The sequence below is a fragment of the Solanum lycopersicum genome, chromosome 2, assembly GCF_036512215.1.
Source record: "Solanum lycopersicum chromosome 2, SLM_r2.1".
In the NCBI taxonomy this organism is placed as follows: domain Eukaryota; kingdom Viridiplantae; phylum Streptophyta; class Magnoliopsida; order Solanales; family Solanaceae; genus Solanum; species Solanum lycopersicum.
In genome coordinates this window covers 67,175,777-67,195,605 of record NC_090801.1, presented here as the reverse complement: position 1 = coordinate 67,195,605, position 19,829 = coordinate 67,175,777, and the positions used below count along the sequence as shown (strand labels likewise).

Below are 19,829 nucleotides of genomic sequence, written 5' to 3'. Positions count from 1 at the left end.
GTTCAAAATTTTGCTATGTTATATTTTCAGTTTCATTTGTTTAGTAGATATTGAATTTACATTGCTCGATATTTTTTAATTAGACTTGATAGATAACATTTTTGTCAAACATTTAATAATTTATGACATTTTTATTTATATATTATTCTTTTTATCAAACATGCATTTCACGATGTTCGTGAAAACTTCATATTTTTAGTTGTTACGATCAATTCAATTGAAAGATATTAATTTTAAAAATATAAATCAATTATTTTTTCATAATATTAGTTACAGAAAATATGTTTATTCATTAATATATTTTCAAAAAAGAATATATATATTAACTATTTAATTTAATGTCATTTATAAAGTTTCTTATTTGTCTAGTATAAATTTTTAATTCTTATTTTTAAAATTTATCATAATTTTGTGATTGCCTTTATTCATACAAACAGAACATGTGTTATAACATTTTGACATTCAAACACGACGTGTATAATTTTAGCGTAATTACAACGTGGCAACCAAACAGGTAAGTGTAATTAATTACACCAATTTCAATTACCAAGTGACTTTCCAAATTGACCCTAACTATATTCTTCTCGTCATTAATTCTCATTTTTTTGGTCTTATTCCTCCTTAAAATACAATAAAAAGTAAGTTTGCGAGTACTTCATTTTTCAAATACAATAAAAAGTAAACTTGCAGTCACTATGGACGGGAAGAACATAATTAGTTGTCAGAGCTGAGTTTAACTTCTATCGCAAGAAGAAAGATGCAATATTCACAGATCTATTTAGATTACAAAATTGATAATTCAAAATTTTAATCCTAAACAGCAAAAATTAAATACATCCATCCCTCATGACCATAAATCTTATTTTAAACTTTTAACATATTCATATTACTTTGTTTCACTTAAACTAGAAAATATCCATGTTATTTTCATTTAACTGCCACAAAGTCAACATGACTTGTACATAGCAAAGTAACAATACAATTATTTTAAATGTTAAAATAAATTCTTAATTATCTCAAATACACCGAAAAGTAGATATAATGGCACAAAAAAATATCTTAATATATAAATAACAAAATATAATTCACAAAGTACGAGATTCTAAAATCATTAAAAAAATTGCATAATAACATTGAAGGAGGATGAGAAAAGACATAAGCATGAAAAGATTAGCCTTAAATTCAAATAAATAATAGACCAAAACTTTCATAACTTTAGTTGCTCTATACAATTACTAATTATCAATTAACATCTCATTTAATTATCAACGACATTGTACTGTAAAAGAAAATGTCCAAGTCACAAGAATATCTATACAAATAAGACTTTTGTGTAATAAAATTGAATTAACACCAAACATAATAGCATCCATAAATATTAAAAAGTGAAAAATAAATTATAGAGATTTGAAAGTTGTATGTTAACATTACGAGATAAATAGAAGTGCCTGCTCATTTCATTTTGGATTTTCAAATAACTATTTCCACATAGAAACTAATCTAAGCGATGCGTTGACGAAATACCAACAAAAACTTGTTTCTATAAAGAGATAAACATAGTAGATATGTGAGTAATCTAATTGATACACAGATCTGTATTCAAGATTAAGTGAGTCTATATCTTTTTGCAATTAACAATAGACATTTATCAAAACTCAAAAGAAATATAATTGCAATGTAAACTCCATAAAAGCACACATATAAAAAAATCTCTACAATAAACTACTAAAATAGCTACATATGGGCAATAAATCGAAGTTAATTAAAACAATAAAGTAACAAAAAAAAAAAGGGAAGTTTAGTCAGAGACATGACACGACAATTAAGCAAGAACATAAGCCAGATTCCACACGAGAAAGATTAGAGTTAATTCAATGAGGTGAAATATGAGTACTTGTAAGTGTCAATGGACTACACTGTTGTAGAAATTTTGACAGTTCCACATTAGCTAGACTAAGACCAAAGCAGGCGAGCTTCAAGCTTGGAAGATCAAGAAAAGCGAGAACGGGAACTCCTAGAGCTGCTGGAGAATAGCAAAAGAAAGATCTCAAGGCTATGGGAATATACCACTCCCGATACTCTTATCTCTAACCCAACACCAAATCTTACACTAATTATTATATTTAGTGTGAAAATTGGTGTTTTAAGCTCTAACCTGCACTAATTTTCACACCAAATAACTTTTTAAATATTATAATATTATTTCACTACACAAACATTTAATTAAACATTATATAAATTGTATGTTTTAATTAAATTTTTTGTATATTTAATCATTTTTAGTGGAATATTTTTATAATATTAATTTAGATATAAAATTTAGCTTTTTATAAATTAATTTTTCTTTATATGACTTTTTAAAAAAATTAAATTTGTGTTAATAAAAATACAAACATATAAATTTTTAAAAAAATAATACAATTGAGAATGTGCGTGATCTTAATGCATCAATTCAAGATGTATCGAAAGGTCCAGCACCGACTGTAGAAATGACAATAGATGAAAATTATCAATTTCAATAATTTTTAGCTCGATATAAAAAAAAATGGAGGACAAAAAGCTCATTTTAAATTATGTAATGCATTAATAAAACATTTATGGGAGCATCGTAGTTAATGTTTATGTATAATTTAAAATAAAATCTTCAATTATATAATGTTTATCTAATTATATTTCATTAATAATTTTACTTTTATTTGTATAATCCATTATTATGTATACTGTATAATATTTGCTAGCAATTTATATATTTAAAAAATTATGATACAAAATAATTTTATATTAAACGATTATAAAAGGAGAACCATAGAAAGAAAATGTTTTATGAAATAAAAAAATATAAATGAAATAAAAAATAATAATAATAATAATGAGAGAAAATAAATTATTTTTCGATGCAGTAGGTTGGAGTTGATTACAGTAAATTTGGTTAACACCAAATTTGGTGTAAAATTAGGTGTTTGGATTGGAGATGCCCCAACACCCCAGCTACACAGAACCTGCATTACCAAAAAAGAAAAAAAGAACCAATCATTTTCTTACAAAACACGTGCAAGGGAATATTGTTAGATAGTGAAGTATTTCCTAAAACATGAATGATGTCGTGAATAGTTTTCCAAATTAAATTGAAAACCTATTCAGCCTTATAATTCAAAGAGCAAACCTTTAGAAATTTACAACTCGTAATTCACTTGTCTTAATTAACCCTATTAGAACATAAAATGATCAAACGACACTTGAAAGGCTTTAAACCCTCAATCTATACAATATGTTCCGTTTTACTATTTTTCATGTGTGTGTGTGGAAGAGAGATAGAGAGTTGCTCCATGCATTTATTTGCACTGTGCTCCAGGTCCAAATTATTCCTAAACGAATGAAAAGATACTGCAGTCATTAATAATATGGAATTCCTCTCTTAAACAAACAATCAAATGAAGTTCCAACACAGATATTTCCTCAAAGTGTTGTCTCTGTTTGGCAGGCATGATAGAAACTCCTCAACACCTATTCTCCGAATGTCAATGGATTACTGCAGTTTGACATGGTCTGGCAAACTGGACAGAGGTCCAAATGATTTAGAAGGATGCCCCAAAGTCTGAAATGGCTGAAACGAAGGAAATGGAAGCAAATACAAAAGGAAGTTTTGGCGGCAGTATGAGGGGCAATGATCCATCACACATGGAAAGCTAGGAATTGGAAGATTTTTCGAAGCATAGATGTGAGTACAAGTTGTGCAATTGTACAAATACAGAAAGAAGCGAGCTCGAATACCACTCTACAGAACACAAGGGGAACCGCGTGGTGTCAGAATCTGCTGAGAAGATTAACTAGAAAGCAAATAGTTTAGATCAACTGAATAAATTTGTTTGTATTTGGCAATAGCTTATGGTTTTTTTTCCTGGAACAGTTTTGTTTGAGACCTGGATAGTCCTAAACCTCTTCTTAGAGGTGGTTGGGACCATAGGTGCTCTTTAGGTTGTAAATTTGAAGTTTTCATGTTGGAGTAATGGTAGTAGTTCACAGTTATTACCCAAAAAAGAAGAAGAAATGAAGCTAATTAACTGAAAAACATGCACTAGAAAAATTCAGCTGTTATTCAGGTCAGGAAATGGCGAGAATCGTTTACCTTCTTTTGAATCCCCATTGAGTGTACTTGTACACTCCCCTTTGAGCTTGTAATTTGTTATTCCAGATGTTAGCTAGTTTCATTTTCATACTTGGCCTGAAGAAAGAGACATCAGGTTATGTGAGTTGCTAACTTATTTGATGGAGAGAATATCAGAAAGATACCTTACCCTTCCAACAAAGCTGATAACATGACCTACCTTTCATCAGAGAATACACAGTCACCACAACTTGGGTGAAGATTGATTACATAGATGTGGAAGCTCCGAGCAGATAGCTTCTGCAGAATGCTGCACTCTCCTTATCGCTGTAGTTTCTGCACGATAGAGAAGAACATTAATTAGTTGCCCAGATTTTCTTTCATCATTGATTATTAATACAAACAAGCACTCAATGACAAATTACCTGGCATAAGTGGCACATCACGAACAGTCACAATATATGTTATTTACTGCTGCTTTTCTTGAAGACTCATTTGTGGCAAAAAACTTCTCCATGCTTTGGTAAAATGGATGAGCTGAATGACTTCTTCTGATCCTCTTCATCCTATAAGCTCATCTGTTTTACCTTGATTTCCCGTATCAATCCATTTACCCGAGTTCCATCCACCCTAGAGGAGAGCATAGCTCGTGGTGTCAAATAATTATTAAGGTTATCTACACCATGAGAATGTAAAAGTGACAAATCATCTCCTTCATAATAGAATTCAGAAGGACCTGAACTATAAACAACCCACGCATCAAGAGCCCCTATACTGCCCCATATCCTCTTTAGAACAAGCATACAAATCAAGATCAAATTTTGCAGGATTTGGGAACAAGCAGTCGTCTTTTCTCAAATTATTTATGGCAGGAACAACGAAATTATGTTCCATGTTTCTAAAAATATACGTGAGACCAACTTCATGTTCAACAGAAGTTTCAATCCCATTTTCAGCAATGTAAGGATTAACATCTCGAAACCAGGTCCCGATATCTGGTGACAGAAGAGACGCGGTTCTGGACTAAAATATGGCAGGACGGAATCATACATTTCAGCAGTCTGTTCAAAGAAGTCCATCCGATGATCGTATTCTTCTAGAATGTCCTGGTTAATGCAGACTTTTCTGAATCTATTTTGACTCTGCAATGCCTTGCTCTTAGTTTTGCCCCAGCAAAACTTCTCAAATCATATTTCCTTACCTGAAAGAGACCTATGATTTAAGACCTGATTAACATCCTCAGCTACTTCAAATTCAACACTAAAATCATATTATAGGTGATTTTGTTTGGTTCTGTATTTACTTTTTTCAAACTTAATATCTTCATAACTATCAAAAGATGATTCATCATGTGTGAGGCTTCTGCGCAAAGAACCGCTCTGCATAAATGGTTTCCTTCTCTCATGCTTTACATTTGAACTGTTATCAAGTACAAGAGATTCCTTAAATGAGACATTCTCTGTTGATCTGCCAGCTACAATTGTTAAAGATTCCTCCCGTCTGGAAATTAACAGGAAGTCTGATCTACAACTGGAGCTAGCTACCTGAAGCACTGAATTTATTATCCAGGAAATCACCATCCTTAGGAAAAACATTAGATGAATGGGTGTGCGCAGCGTTTCTGGATTTCCAGTTCACACCAACTGTCAATGAGCAAGAGAGAAATCAATTGACAGACTTGAACGTATGATTTGACAGAGGAATCTGGACTCAGGATCATGCTTTTCAGAAGCACATCCCCACCGAATAATCTGTGAAGATCGAATCTCACTCCTGCCAGTGCACTCTTCAGTGCACCATTTCATTAGGACATCACTTGCTTAGTCTTTTTCTAGCTTGATTGTGAAGCATCATTTAGAAAAGTCAGCTTAAGGACGGTATATACCAACATTCAAACTTCTTTTTATTTTCATTTTTGAGATAATAATTCAAACTACTCCTCTCTTAACCTACATATGGAACACAAAGTAGAAATGTTGAACTGGGATGAGCAGCATTTCTAACAAATAAATAACATGCCATTGATAGCTTCCTAATCCAGTTCATAGCAAAATATCTGCATTATCAGACAAAGTAATCAGTGAAACAAGATCCAGTAATCCTAAAAAGTGCAACAGTTCTCAGGTTTGATCTACTCCATGGTCTGCAATCAAAAACCAAGAACTAAACACAGTCTTCTGTTTACATGTGCTCCCACTTCCTCCGCTCGTCAAGAAAAATATGAAAATTGTCACTTCTTCAGAGCCTATTCTCGCTTTTCCTTAATCCTCCCACATTCTAATTAACAATTTCTTGTATTTATTAAAACTGTTAGAACGTTAAAGTAGATTTAAAGTGTTCAAACGAAGCAACTTCCTCTAAGATCCATGTCATTAATATATTTCTCTCTTTATTACATCAAAGAAGAGAAAAGATACTAACTCAGTAACTCTAAAAACTGAAAGAGGTAAGCTGATACCATTTGAAACATAGGATGCATAAAAAAGTATCCTCAAAAGCTCTCGAGTCTCTAGAATAATACCAAAGATTAACAGTGTTAGCATATTTAATCACTGGACAGAAGTCCCTGCATTTTGTCCCAGAATCTAAGAAACTTCTTGCCATGGTAAAATGGAATAGCTGTATGACTGAAACATGCACTAAAAAAATTCAGCACCTATTCAGGTCAGGAACAAAAGGCAAGAATGATCTACCTTCTTTTGACTCCCCATTGTGCGTACTTGAGCACTCCCCTTGAGCTTGTAATTGTTATTTCAGATGTTGACAGGTTCCATTTTCACACTTGGCCTGAAGGGAGAAACATCAGGTCGTGTGAGTAATTAATATCAGAAAGAACCTAACCCTCCCAAGAAATTTGATAACATTACCTTCCATCAGAAAATACACTGTCATGGGTTGAAGATTAATCACATTGATGGGATGACTCATGACTGTCGTGGAAGCTCCAGCCAGATAGCTTCTGTAGAATGATGCAGTCTCCTTACAGTTCTAGTTTCTGCATGATCGAAAAGAACATTAATTAGTTGCACACACTTCCTGTCATAATTGATTATTAACACAAACAAGCACAAAAGACAAATTACCTGGCATGAGTAACACATCATGAACTGTCTTAATATTATTATTTCCTTCTGCCTTTCTTGAAGACTCACTCGTGGCAAAGAACTTCTTGCCATGGTAAAATGGAAGAGTTGTATGACTTCTTCTTCCTTGTAAGACTTATCTGTTTTACCTCGATTTCAAGCATCAATCCATTTATGTGAGTCCCCATCCACCCTAGAGGAGTGCACAGCTCATGGTATCAAATAATTCTTGAGAGTTTCTTATCTACAATAATTGATTCCAAGGTACAAACACTTGTCATACGGTAAACAATGGAAAAAACAAAGACCAGATTAGTAGTTTTATACCTATCCTAATGGATACTACCAACTAAATCTCAGAAGAACTTTACCTTTAAAACCTTTCGATATCCATTTGGAATCCCATGGGTTTTAGTAACAATTTCCAACAAAAAAAGGTTAGAAATAAAGCTCAAAACCTCTCTTTTAAAGCCAAAACATGCTGGGAAAGCAAGCATAACATTTGAATGGCAGAATTTTGATGTCGGTGGTGTAAAGGAAGCATATAAAACATTATTTAATTAAAATGGCCAGGCAAAAAGAAACTATGATACAAGATGAAAGAACGGGCCTATATGTTGTCTCCATAAGCTGGGAAAATAATACATACAAACGAATATGTATGTTCTAGCTCAACTTCAGCTAGATTAAGTAATCAAAACATCTCTCTACATACAGAAGTGGTCAACAAAAATTATATTTTATCCCCCGTCCCCCCCTTTTTTTTTGGGCAGGCCGTACAGGTATAGAAAGTATTTTATTGCAAATGAAGAACCAGGAAACAATGTTCATGAACGCCATACAATAAAGTAAAACCAAAGTGTAAGCATCAAAATTTTGTGGTGTACAGCCATACAAGTTTGCCCAATTACAAATAAAACCGCAAACAATAAATAAAACAACATCTGTGAAAGAATACTAATGAACACAAACTATCAAACAAACTATTAGTTGAGTAATGTATGCAATCCTATAGACTACCACAAGCATTCAATTATGAACATCATAGTTGTCACGCAAAAGAAATTATGTACAGCAGTATCAATACAATAGAAAAGATGATGTCAGTTCAACATTTTGCAAAAAGATCACCAAATTTTTTCCATCAGCACTCGTTCATCTCGTGAAACACGAGATCCTTCAAAAGAAAGTACAACCTCAAATGATCCTTCAAAAGAAGGTACAGCTACAGATGATTAAGTCATATAATGAGCAGAACTTTCAGCACATTAAATGCATTAGAACAATGTCAAAGAAACTAACACTTACCATTGTCATCCACCTTAACATAGCAGGTCCCAATTCCTATTGCAACATTACCTGATAGAAACTGGGTTAAGTTCAAACTAGGAGCAATCTACTTATAAGAATAACAAGCATATAATCGTAATCAGAAGTAGCAAACCAAGGAACATAAGGATTCATTGAAAAGCCTCACCGATCACTGCCTTCTGTGTAACTACTCTAAGCGATTAAAATTGCATTAAAGAACGACTTGACATATTTCTCAGCAGCCCACCTCCGTTGATCCTCAAAGCGTTAACAAAATCAGAAAACATATACTTCCCCATTCTCTTACTTGACACAATTTTCAAGTTTTAAGGAACAATCAAAATCGAAAGGTCAAAACCATGTAAAAGAAAATGACCACTGAGGGTGTACAGGAAAGCCTGTCCCATCGAGTGTCAAAATACTACAAATCACAATCTTATAATTAAACTACTTGTTTTTTTTAGTGTAGTGTGAGTGGGGCCTTCAACAAGAAAAACTCCACATCTTCCCATTCAATGGCTTCATAATTATAATAAAATCAACAACAACACTACGAATATCTATCATGACTTCATAATTTCAATTATATAAAAGGCTCACCTCCATGTACCGATCACTTTCATCTTTGCCAGGGAAAGAAAGACAAGCATCTTCAAATTTCTGCACCATATCAAGATTCACCTACATAGCACAGGATAAATTTTTGGCATGCATCCCTTACTAAAGACATCACATCTTATGGTCCACATATAATTATTAAACTTGTCCACCTAGATGCACAGTAGTTACACCACAATTCCAAATTTAAAGAAAAAAAAGTGCTGAACCTCATATCTATGACGGTGCCTTTCATCAACAAAGCTCCGGTTGCGACATCTGAGAAACAATATAGTTTAGGCACTTGGTAATATCAATAGGAGAAGTCCTCCAAAATGGCTACAGATCAAGATACAGCCAATGCAGTGAGGTTGGAGGAAAGGAAGTACTGATAGTTTTACAGATTTAGAATCTTTGACTCTAAAATACGTTCTTCTTGATCCAAGACGCATGGTACACCCATATGCGATTTTGAACCCTGTGAACTTGGTCAATAGAATAATATATGATTAATATATCTGCTACTAAAATGAGACCTCAAACATATGAAGATCATGAGGGAAGTTCATGATGAAGAGGAAATATCAGAACTTAACTTCCGGCATAAAAATTATCCAAAGGTTGTGAGTGTTGGGATCAAACTCTGTACTGTTCGCATCTTGCAACCCAAGAATGGATCTAGCATACTCGATAACTGCAATTTGCATGCCTAGACATATGCCCAAGTAAGGAATCCTGTTTTCACGGACATATTTGGCAGCAAGAATTTTACCCTCCACATCTCTCTCACCAAATCCTCCAGGAATAATACAACATCCGCCCCTTATTAACAGATGACTCCGTCAGACGTCACAAGAGTACATAAGATTGAGTAGGGTGTAGAAAAGAAGACTTATTGCATCTCTTTATCCATCAATTGGGGACTGTATACCTACACTGTGAAAACATCAGGACCTGAGACGTATCTTGAGAGCTTGAATGAACCATCACTTGCATTCAATTTGTCAAGGGAACTAAGAAGAATGTCAAACCCACTATACAATAGCGGCAACGGAAAAGGTGAAGCACACGTGCAAACTAAGACATCCTCACTGCACACAAACTTACAAAATCTAAGAAACTAGACAGGAAATATCCTGAAGTTAGCTGGTATACAAAGACGGACCTTTCAATATCAACAATTTTGAGGGAGACACTCGGATGCACAAGGGTGGTTCTTAGACAAGACTCTTGCAGAGAATGCAAGATCCTCTTTGGACTTCCAAGACTATACATGCAAACCAAAAGATCAGGAAGGACAGCGTACAACTTTAAAAGTACAAAGTATATAAATCAATATATTTTATTTGTTTCAATTGTGAGAAAACTTGAAGTACTTGGAATGCATTTTCTTCCTTTGAATGGGTTATACAGAATTACCTGTTGCACCAACATTTTGTCTACGATCTTCAATTCCAAGGTACAAACACTTGCCCTCCCATATGCAATGGCAAGATTAAAGACCAAGTTAGTAGTTTTACACCTATTCTAATGGATGCTATGAACTAAAAACCATAAGAACTTTACCTGAAAAACCTGCGATATCCATTTGGCTTCCGGTGAGTTTTAGTGACGATTTCCAACAAAGGAACGCCACTGAGCCTCTCCTTTAAAGCCAAAACTTGCTGGGGAAGTATGCAATTCATCTTAATGGTTGTATTTTGGTGTAGCTGGTGTAAAGCGAGCATACGAAACCATGATAAAATGACCGGACAAAAAGGAAGCATAAACAGAAGATGTAGAAACAGTCACATAGCAGCAGATATCTGGTGGAAAGTTGGTTCAAGTTCAAAGTACGATTACACAGCTTATAAACAAACAAACATAAGAAGATTAGTCTAGAATGGAGTATCAACCTAAAGAAAAGAAACAATAGTATTAATTTTCATATTAAGCATATGCCCTCGTCATCAAAAGAAGTTAACAAAAGAACATAAAGAATTCATTAAAGAGCTCACTGGTCCCTGCTTTTTGAGCAAGCCAACAAAACATTCACAAAATCAGAAAAGATGAAACATATTTTCTCTATTCTCTTACATTACACAAACCTTCATGAAAGTCTGTCCAATTGGGTGTCTTCATTCAAATTACTACAAATCACAAACTCGTATAATTAAACTACTCAATTTTTGTTTTAACAAAATCAGAAAAGATGAACCATATAATCTCTATTCTCTTACATTACACAAACCTTTATGAAAGTCTGTCCAATTGGGTGTCTTCATTCAAATTACTACAAATAACAAACTCGTATAGTTAAACTACTTAATTTTTGTTTTAACAAAATCAGAAAAGATGAACCATATATTCTTTATTCTCTTACATTAGACAAACCTTTATGAAAGTCTGTCCAATTGGGTGTCTTCATTCAAATTACTACAAATCACAACCTCATATAATTAAACTACTTAATTTTTGTTTTAACAAAATCAGAAAAAATGAACCATATATTCTCTATTCTCTTACATTACAACAAACCTTTATGAAAGTCTGTCCAATTGAGTGTCTTCATTCAAATTACTACAAATCACACACTCGTATAATTAAACTACTTAATTTTTGTTTTAACAAAATCAGAAAAGATGAACCATATATTCTCTATTCTCTTACATTACACAAACCTTCATGAAAGTCTGTCCAATTGAGTGTCTTCATTCAAATTACTACAAATCACAAACTCGTATAATTAAACTACTTAATTTTTGTTTTAACAAAATCAGAAAAGATGAACCATATATTCTCTATTCTCTTGCATTACACAAACCTTTCTGAAAGTCTGTCCAATTGAGTGTCTTCATTCAAATTACTACAAATCACACACTCGTATAATTAAACTACTTAATTTTTGTTTTAACAAAATCAGAAAAGATGAACCATATATTCTCTATTCTCTTACATTACACAAACCTTCATGAAAGTCTGTCCAATTGAGTGTCTTCATTCAAATTACTACAAATCACAAACTCGTATAATTAAACTACTTAATTTTTGTTTTAACAAAATCAGAAAAGATGAACCATATATTCTCTATTCTCTTGCATTACACAAACCTTTCTGAAAGTCTGTCCAATTGAGTGTCTTCATTCAAATTACTACAAATCACAAACTCCTATAATTAAACTACTTAATTTTTGTTTTTGAGTTCAAGAACAACTCCACAACATTCCATTCAATTCTTGAACATCCTTAACATACTTAACATACACTGCGAGAATAACAACCTAATTTCTTGAAATTCCTTGATATTTGCAATGCCAATATATTCAAGAAAACTACAGTTTCTATTTTTATATGAATGTAACTTAAGAGTTCTTGATTTTTCTATAAAAGAATACATGCGAGAAATTTAAGAAAACCTGACTGCATCAAGTTCTCTGAGTTACTCTTTTTCACGTATGGAAGAAGCAGCTAGATCGGCGGCATAACTGATACGGGGGTTTAGGGTTTTGATCGGAGATCATTCCGATGGCGTACTCTAGATGGTAGCGTAAGAAATTTTCAGCGGATCAGGTGGTCTCTGTTTTATAGCTTTCCAAAACGCGTGGACGCGGAAATAAAATAATACACGTATTTATTTACTAGTTAATACTCTCAAATATAGTAACTTTTTGCAAATTTATAATTATAACATATATTTTTATTTTATTTTTTTGATAAGCCGAGTCTATTTACCAAAAAATCCAAAGATAATGTGTTTTTGATGTTATCCTATAAATTTTAGCATCTCCAGTTTATGGTTCAAAATTTAAATATTTAGTTATAAATTTATTAATCAGTATTTTATATATTTTAAAATTTTAAAATATTATTTTATTTAACTTAAACTAGTAACATACAACAACGAGTTGATATTTTTCATATACCTGAATATTATTACCATTTAAAATGTGAATATATATTTTTAATCATCCTAAATACATTACAAAGTAAATACTATCAGATCAAACAATTGTAGAATATGTTATCGAATATCAATATTAAAAGGAAATGTCTTGATACATATTATTCTAGTGTTTATTTATTTATTTAAGAGAAGAGTTTGTTCTCATTTTAACATTTTGACTCAATTGTTTTTACCTTGTGGGTGTGCTTTTTATTTTGTTAATACTTTTATCTGCTTAAAACGAAAATCTTTCGATTTTCTATCTCGGATAGATATTGATAAAAATAATGAACATTCTACCTTCAAACCCCCACATAATTGATTTCAATAGATTTGTTGTTATTGTAATTGGATGAATTACTTTTTAGTGCAAATTTTAGTGTTATTATGAAAGGTACTTTATACCATTTATTTGTTCAATTTATTGGTTACAAAAATGACTAACTTAATCCTGTTTCATTTCAACCCTAAACTCTATTTTTTAGTTGGAAACTAATGATGACAAAGTTAGGATTCAATCTTGAAAAATGTTCCTGCCAGGAGGAAGTATTCAGTCGATTCCTGTGGTAAAAAAGTCCAGTAGAATATGACCAATTTCAGTAGCCAAACCTAAAATTGAAATTTCATTACTTATTGAACTCCATGGTATGATATCAGACAAAGCTGCTACACAATTACCTTTGGGAAATCAAAATCAGACTATAGCTAATCAGATGCGACGTTCGACTAACTTTCACTCTTTCAAGCACAAGACATGGAACAATCCGCATAAGCTAAATGAAAAAAAAAATTATTCGACTGGTGAAACTTATCACTCTAAAACCAAAGGAAATTGCTCCAAGAATATATATCTCAACATTTTTAAAAAACGGAGTACATATGCAATACACTTGGCTGACACTGCAAAACATCATCAGCTACCATTATTGACAGCAAGTGGAGTCTTCGCCACAAGAACAAAGCCTGGTAGAGAGGGAGTTCAAATAGTTAGAATTTGTATATGATAATATCAACACACAGTTAACAAATTGATATCTCCAAGACGATAAAAGAAACAGCAGTTTTGAAAAGATTAAAAAAAAACTACTTCTTTCCATTTTGTGGGGTGCTACAGCAGCTAACACTTTTTTTTCTTTGTTACCGGAACTGCAAAGATAATTTCTATGCACAATTAGTCATCCTTTGACCATTCAAATACTAAACAGGGGATTAAATGTATGAAAAGGTGTCGCTATAAAATGCAGATAAGCTTCACTTTATGGAATATCCCAAAGTTATCTCATTAATTGGCCTAAGATCAAAATCAGATGCACAATTAGCACAGATATATTGCTAGTAATAAAACAACCCTCCTACTTATCTCCAGCATCCTTTATATCTCTCATGGACTCAGATATTAGACAAATGCAACAAATCCAGAGTCTTATTTCAGCATCAGATGCATTGCATTTATTTCTATTTTTTCAATTGTTTAAAGATTTAAGGATATGTTAACACTTTGCAGAACTCATTTCCAAACATGAGAGTCGTATAATTATTTTTGTTAAGGTTGTCTTCATTATTTTTAACATTTCTAGTTTGGGTAATAGTTATTAATGTTTGTGATAAAAGCTAACCATCCTGCAGAGCAGATATTTAGCTCAGACCCAACACCGAGGTGCATGAAAGCTGGCCCCGACATCACACGATTCACACCACCGTTATCAACCAAAAAAAGAAACTGAACCGACTGTCTTGCGCTCGGGCTTGATTAGACTCAACCTTCAGCTCATCTCTTAATGCACCAAGTGAGCTGAACCCGACTAATGTTAGGATTGGCTTAGCTCATTTACACAACTAAAAGGACAATAGATTTTACGGCTTGGAGGGCTAAAACCACTCACAACATTCTGTGAATGTTCCTAGTTTATTGCATTGCTTGCCTCAACCTAAGAACACCACCAAGCATGGATTCTAGACATACTTTCAGCTGGTTTGCTCTTTTTTCATCATCTCCTAGAAACTAGCTATAGAATGAAAATAGCATGGCAATTTTTCAGACAAGTTATACAAATTAAATAACACCACAATCCCATCACAACGACTCTATCATGGTTCTCATATGTTCATTATCTCAAACCAATTGTAATTTATAACTCTCAAGTACCTTAAAGATCTCAATGGCTACTTTAATCTAGACGAGTATCAACAGAAGTTAAAGGACATAACTATATTTACATAGTTACATAGACAAAGAGATCAAGACGCAACCATTTTGAAATATGACAATTCTAGCTATGTACCCTGTTAGCATGAAACAGAACTTTTACCATTTATTAGTTTTTTTTTACTGAAGCTATCATCTACTTGTTTTCGTAACTCTGAATTTTATTGATACCAGCAATGAAATGCCTCATTTCATCAAAAAAAAAACTTACTATCGTTCCATTAGTTTTAAGAGTTCCCAATTCAGTTTTCCTGTTCCTTTCTACCCAAAAGAACACTGTCAACTTGATCTGAGCTTAAGTAAAACAAATTATAAATCTGATCAGAACGAATAGTTGCCATGTCAACTATAATGTTAACATTGATGAAATGTTTTTATAAGGAAAAGTTGCATGTTTATAAAAATACATCGAGATAATTTGTTTTTAACTGACCCAGTGTTGTCAAAGACGCACATAAGCACTGAAGCGAGACGCAAAATATGCTAAGCGTGTTGCATTGCTTGATGTGCACTTCAGCATCATTAAGGCTCTAAGACATATTTTCCTTACCAATAAGCGCCTCGGTCACACTAAACAATTGATATATCACTTTTGACTCTACCATATATTTTTTTCAACTTCTTTGGCCATATATTTGTTATTCATGCTTATTATCTCAAGTCTTGGACTAAAAATTCATATTTGTACTTTTTCTCCATTTGTGCTATTTAAAGCTTGCGCTCTTTTTCTAAGGGGACGGATTACTATACTTCCCTCTAGTAAAGCATTTATCTGCCCTTGTATGTTTGTTTAGTGCGATCAGAAGAAAGCAAAACAAACTTTACTTTCTATACAGTTCTTAATAAATTAGAGAAGCTGACTAGAATAATAAACCTCATTTTGACAAACCTATCTCACTATTACCTATTGACACACCTGAATCATCCTCTTCAATGGTTCAACACAGCAAACAAAGAAACAGACACTACATGATTTCTAGTTCGTACTAAGAGATGATCTGGTGCTTTAAGATAAAAGAAGAAAATGCATAAAACAACGTCAAACTACTCATACCCAAACGGGTTATGGAAAAAGAACGAAAATAAGCTAATCCCCTTTCAAAACCTTATCAACTAGTGCTATTTGGGGTAGATATTAAGTGATACCAAAGATGAAGCCAGTTTTTTGCAATTAAAGTCTTTCAGGCACAAGTGGGCACGTAATAGCACATTATTTGTGTGATAAAAGTATCAGTTGTGGTTAATTTTGAACAGAATGTTTAATTGGGTGATATTAACACCAATATTATCTGCTGTAATATGGAGTTTTCTCCTGTAAAAAAAGGAAAAAGGAGAAGACTTGAAACTTCTAAATCGGTTGAAAGTAGGGGTTCGCCGCCAATTTGAAACATAGACAATCGTAGAGGGGAGGACATTAGAAAAGGAAACGGAAGAAAAACTAGAACAGGGGTCAAAGGTGCTCATGACAGTAGGGAAAGAAGAGAGGATGCATCCATCAAAACTTAAGTTTTGAGAAGGGCAGCAAGGAAGGAAGCAGCTAAAGGAGGCAACAGAAGCTCAATGTGTTGATTAGATTTACCTCTTGTGTTTCATGTGATAGACTCCCAACACCCAACAGATATTCCTGAAAAAAATAATTCTCAAATTGCACAAACCTAGCTAAACAGTTCTCCCTTTAATCTAATTTCAAGTAAGCCCCAAAAAGCATATTTCTGAAACCTATTTGACGTTCTCATTACAGACTGCTACCAAAGTTTCCACTACGTCCCGTTTTACTTTCCCACTAGGAGAGGGAGGGAACAGATAAAATCTCGTCAAGTGCTTACAACATCAAATGACATTCCATTTCCTTCCCAAAGCTAACTCAACTCTTACATGATATCACTTGTCTCAATTAACCCTTAAGCGTCTTCAACATTTAGTACTCGAAGATATCACACAAACACAAGCTATACACCATCCTACACCTTGTATGACTTCCATATGTCACCTTCTTTCATAATCAACCAAACACCACAAAAAGATATAGAAATATTTTTTACATGAAAAAAAAAACATTTTCCTCCAAACCCACAGCACTTAAAAACAAGTGGGGACACAACATCTTCAGATTACATGTCTACAAGTCTTTACTGAAAAGGAACCAAAGAAAACACCAATTCAAGAAAAATGTGATAACTCCCCAACAATTGTAATTGAAGAGAAGTTCCACATTCCTCCTAAATCGGACCACTAGCTATCCAGCTCAAATACTATCTATACGAAACAATGAGGACTTAGAGAACTCTGGATGTGCCCTGAAAGCAAATTACTTATCAGTATCGGATGAAATTGGTCCAAATAAAACATAGTACAAAAGCAATGATAACAAAGGCATATGCGGTTGAAATAATGATTGCTTGATTATTCAAATAACAAACTCAATTTCCAACAATGATAGATAAACGGTTATAATAAAACCCCTAAAATTGAATCACAATACCTTCATTTCGAGGAATATTAGTAGTTCAGTTCGTTCATCTACCCCAATTATTATTATAAAAAAAATTACCTTCATTTCTGGTAGCCACCACCAATAGCATTTTCATCCTCTTCAACCTTAGCAGTCAAATAAGGCTTAGGAAAATCGTTGACATCAAATTTGTACTCCATCCTCATCTTCTCAACATCAGCTTTGGTGAGGAAAGTGCGCTTGATTGGAGGACGGTTACGCCTCTGGTCACGAGAATAATACTTGATATCGAAGACGGTTTCAGGATCGGATGTGGGGATGATGGCCTGAGATTGGGTAGTGGCAGGACAGAAGATTCTGTACTCCGCTGCCTTGGGTATAGAGTCTAAATACTCGGGGCTTGTTTGAGGTCCGGTGAACTCCCATGGCTTCTTCATGAACCGTTTTAGGGTTTGGATCATCGATTTCCCTGACGAAGCCATTGAAGAAATTTGCTCAATGAGATCTGTTTGATTTTGCGGTTTAATGTTATGTCTTCAAATTGGGTAGGGATAATTGGACCTAAATCGCCTTGCTCATTTTTGTTTCTCAAATATTTTATATAATAAACCTTTTCCTTATGAGTAATACACATAAATTGAAAAATAAAAAGAAAAGAAGGTGCTAGAAAACTCATGTGAAAATTTATCAACTACTCCTTATAAATCCCTTTAATTCTTATATATATATATATATATATTTGCTGTGCCTCTTCATTCTGGAATAATTTATATTACAGACAAAATTAGAAAAAAATAATTAATTTTTCTTAATTTTTCAAATTAATTGTTATTTTAGAACAAGTATTTTTAAAATACATGAAAACTAAAAGAGAAACAAAAGGAATAGTAAATTTTCGAAAGAAAAAATCTAGATGTTCTAACAATTTAAGACGCAAGATTCAAGAATAAGAGTATTTTGGATTGACTTAAAAAAGATAATTTTTAAGTCGAAATAAAAGGTCAAATTGAAATGATTTTTATGTTAAAAAAAATAAGAGAGACCTACTTTTAGTTTTAAATTTATTTTAAGTTATTTTTAACATTGTTAAACACATTCTAACTTATTTTAAGTTATTTTTTGAACTTATTTTAAATTTTTTATATTTATCAAATACTTTTAAAAATTAAAAACTAACTTAAAATAGGTCTAATCAACTTTTTTAAGTAAATTCAAACGTCTGGATTGTATGTCTACTTAAATTGACTTGTTTAAGTTTGTTTAATGGAAAATAAAGTTTAAGCATTTTCGTAGTAATTTAAATAAATTCTTAAATGTTTTTTTTTTAAAAAAAGAAAAATTATAAGTTAAACTTCCTAATTTTAAAACTGTAATATAAAAAAGGAAAAATTATGTATTATATAACTATTAAAATAAATATTAAAGCTAAATTTTCATTTAACAACAATTTGCAATAAACACATTGTCGTAAGTCTTTCCCTCTGTCGCTCGTCACTCTCAGTTCTCTCTCAAGCCTCTCACTTTATACAAATAAAAATGTATAAATAATGTTTATGTTTGCTCTTAAATCTTACTATAAGTTATTTCCATTCTTCTCTAATTCTTTCTAATATTTTCTAGTTTTTTTTTTATTGGAGATACAAAAAATGTAACGATCCGAAAAAAAATAAGTAAATAAATTAAATAATAGGTACTTAAGGTGATTTAATTGTTAATTTAAAATTTAAAATTTTTAAGGGCATAATGGTCCTTTCGCGTATTAATTAAAATAAACCAGATTTGTATTAATTTAATTTAAATTCTATTTGACTAAGTCTTGAATTAGTCTCCTAATCCTAATAGTTGATCTCTATCTCACGCTTCTTAACTCTCTCTCACGTTCTCCATCTTTCTCACGTTATTCTGCCAAATATCAACAGTTCTTCACGCTTGAAGAACTCACATGAAATTTTAAGAAAAGCAAAGCAACCAAAAACATTAAGGCGAAGAGAAATTGTTCTTTGAGTGGTGTGGACGTTGAGGTAACTTGGACTGATTTTTAAAAGAAAATAGAAAATTTATTCTTTCTCGTAAATGTTGAGATTTAATTTGGAATACTAATTAAAATAGAAAATTAATTCTTTTATGTAATTATTGAGATTTAATTTAGAATT

General features: G+C 32.5%; 2 protein-coding genes and 1 long non-coding RNA gene across 3 annotated transcripts; all 3 read right to left on the bottom strand.

Moving 5' to 3' along the window:
- Window positions 1-2,839: 2,839 nt before the first annotated feature.
- On the bottom strand, window positions 2,840-10,781 carry LOC101258021 (uncharacterized). The gene is made up of 15 exons (XM_069294419.1): window positions 10,663-10,781; window positions 10,262-10,363; window positions 10,032-10,187; window positions 9,693-9,918; window positions 9,498-9,574; window positions 9,327-9,375; window positions 9,100-9,180; window positions 8,497-8,557; window positions 7,189-7,381; window positions 6,973-7,100; window positions 6,799-6,892; window positions 4,531-6,161; window positions 4,326-4,441; window positions 4,127-4,222; window positions 2,840-2,999 (listed from the first exon to the last, which is right to left on the bottom strand). Exons 1-9 carry the CDS (start codon window positions 10,779-10,781, stop codon window positions 7,254-7,256), a joined length of 999 nt encoding a protein of 332 aa, XP_069150520.1. The 3' UTR covers window positions 2,840-2,999; window positions 4,127-4,222; window positions 4,326-4,441; window positions 4,531-6,161; window positions 6,799-6,892; window positions 6,973-7,100; window positions 7,189-7,253.
- Window positions 10,782-11,404: 623 nt separating this feature from the next.
- LOC138342257 (uncharacterized) lies at window positions 11,405-12,616 on the bottom strand. The gene is made up of 2 exons (XR_011215087.1): window positions 12,492-12,616; window positions 11,405-11,511 (listed from the first exon to the last, which is right to left on the bottom strand). It is a non-coding gene; the product is annotated as an uncharacterized lncRNA (long non-coding RNA).
- Window positions 12,617-13,612: 996 nt separating this feature from the next.
- Window positions 13,613-18,283, bottom strand: LOC101258809 (uncharacterized). Its single transcript, XM_004232110.4, has 2 exons — window positions 17,776-18,283; window positions 13,613-13,981 (listed from the first exon to the last, which is right to left on the bottom strand). The coding sequence occupies exon 1, from the start codon at window positions 18,156-18,158 to the stop codon at window positions 17,778-17,780; it is 381 nt and encodes a 126-aa protein (XP_004232158.1). The 5' UTR covers window positions 18,159-18,283; the 3' UTR covers window positions 13,613-13,981; window positions 17,776-17,777.
- Between the last annotated feature and the right edge of the window lie 1,546 nt (window positions 18,284-19,829).

Excerpts from the sequence above, each read along its gene's own strand:
- LOC101258021 (XM_069294419.1), bottom strand. The coding sequence starts at position 10,781 with ATGAATTGCATACTTCCCCAGCAAGTTTTGGCTTTAAAGGAGAGGCTC. Across the intron at positions 9,919-10,031 it reads GGTCCTGATGTTTTCACAGT|GGGCGGATGTTGTATTATTC; the intron begins GTAGGTATACAG and ends TCTGTTAATAAG. Across the intron at positions 9,376-9,497 it reads GAGTCAAAGATTCTAAATCT|ATGTCGCAACCGGAGCTTTG; the intron begins GTAAAACTATCA and ends ATTGTTTCTCAG.
- LOC101258809 (XM_004232110.4), bottom strand. The coding sequence starts at position 18,158 with ATGGCTTCGTCAGGGAAATCGATGATCCAAACCCTAAAACGGTTCATG.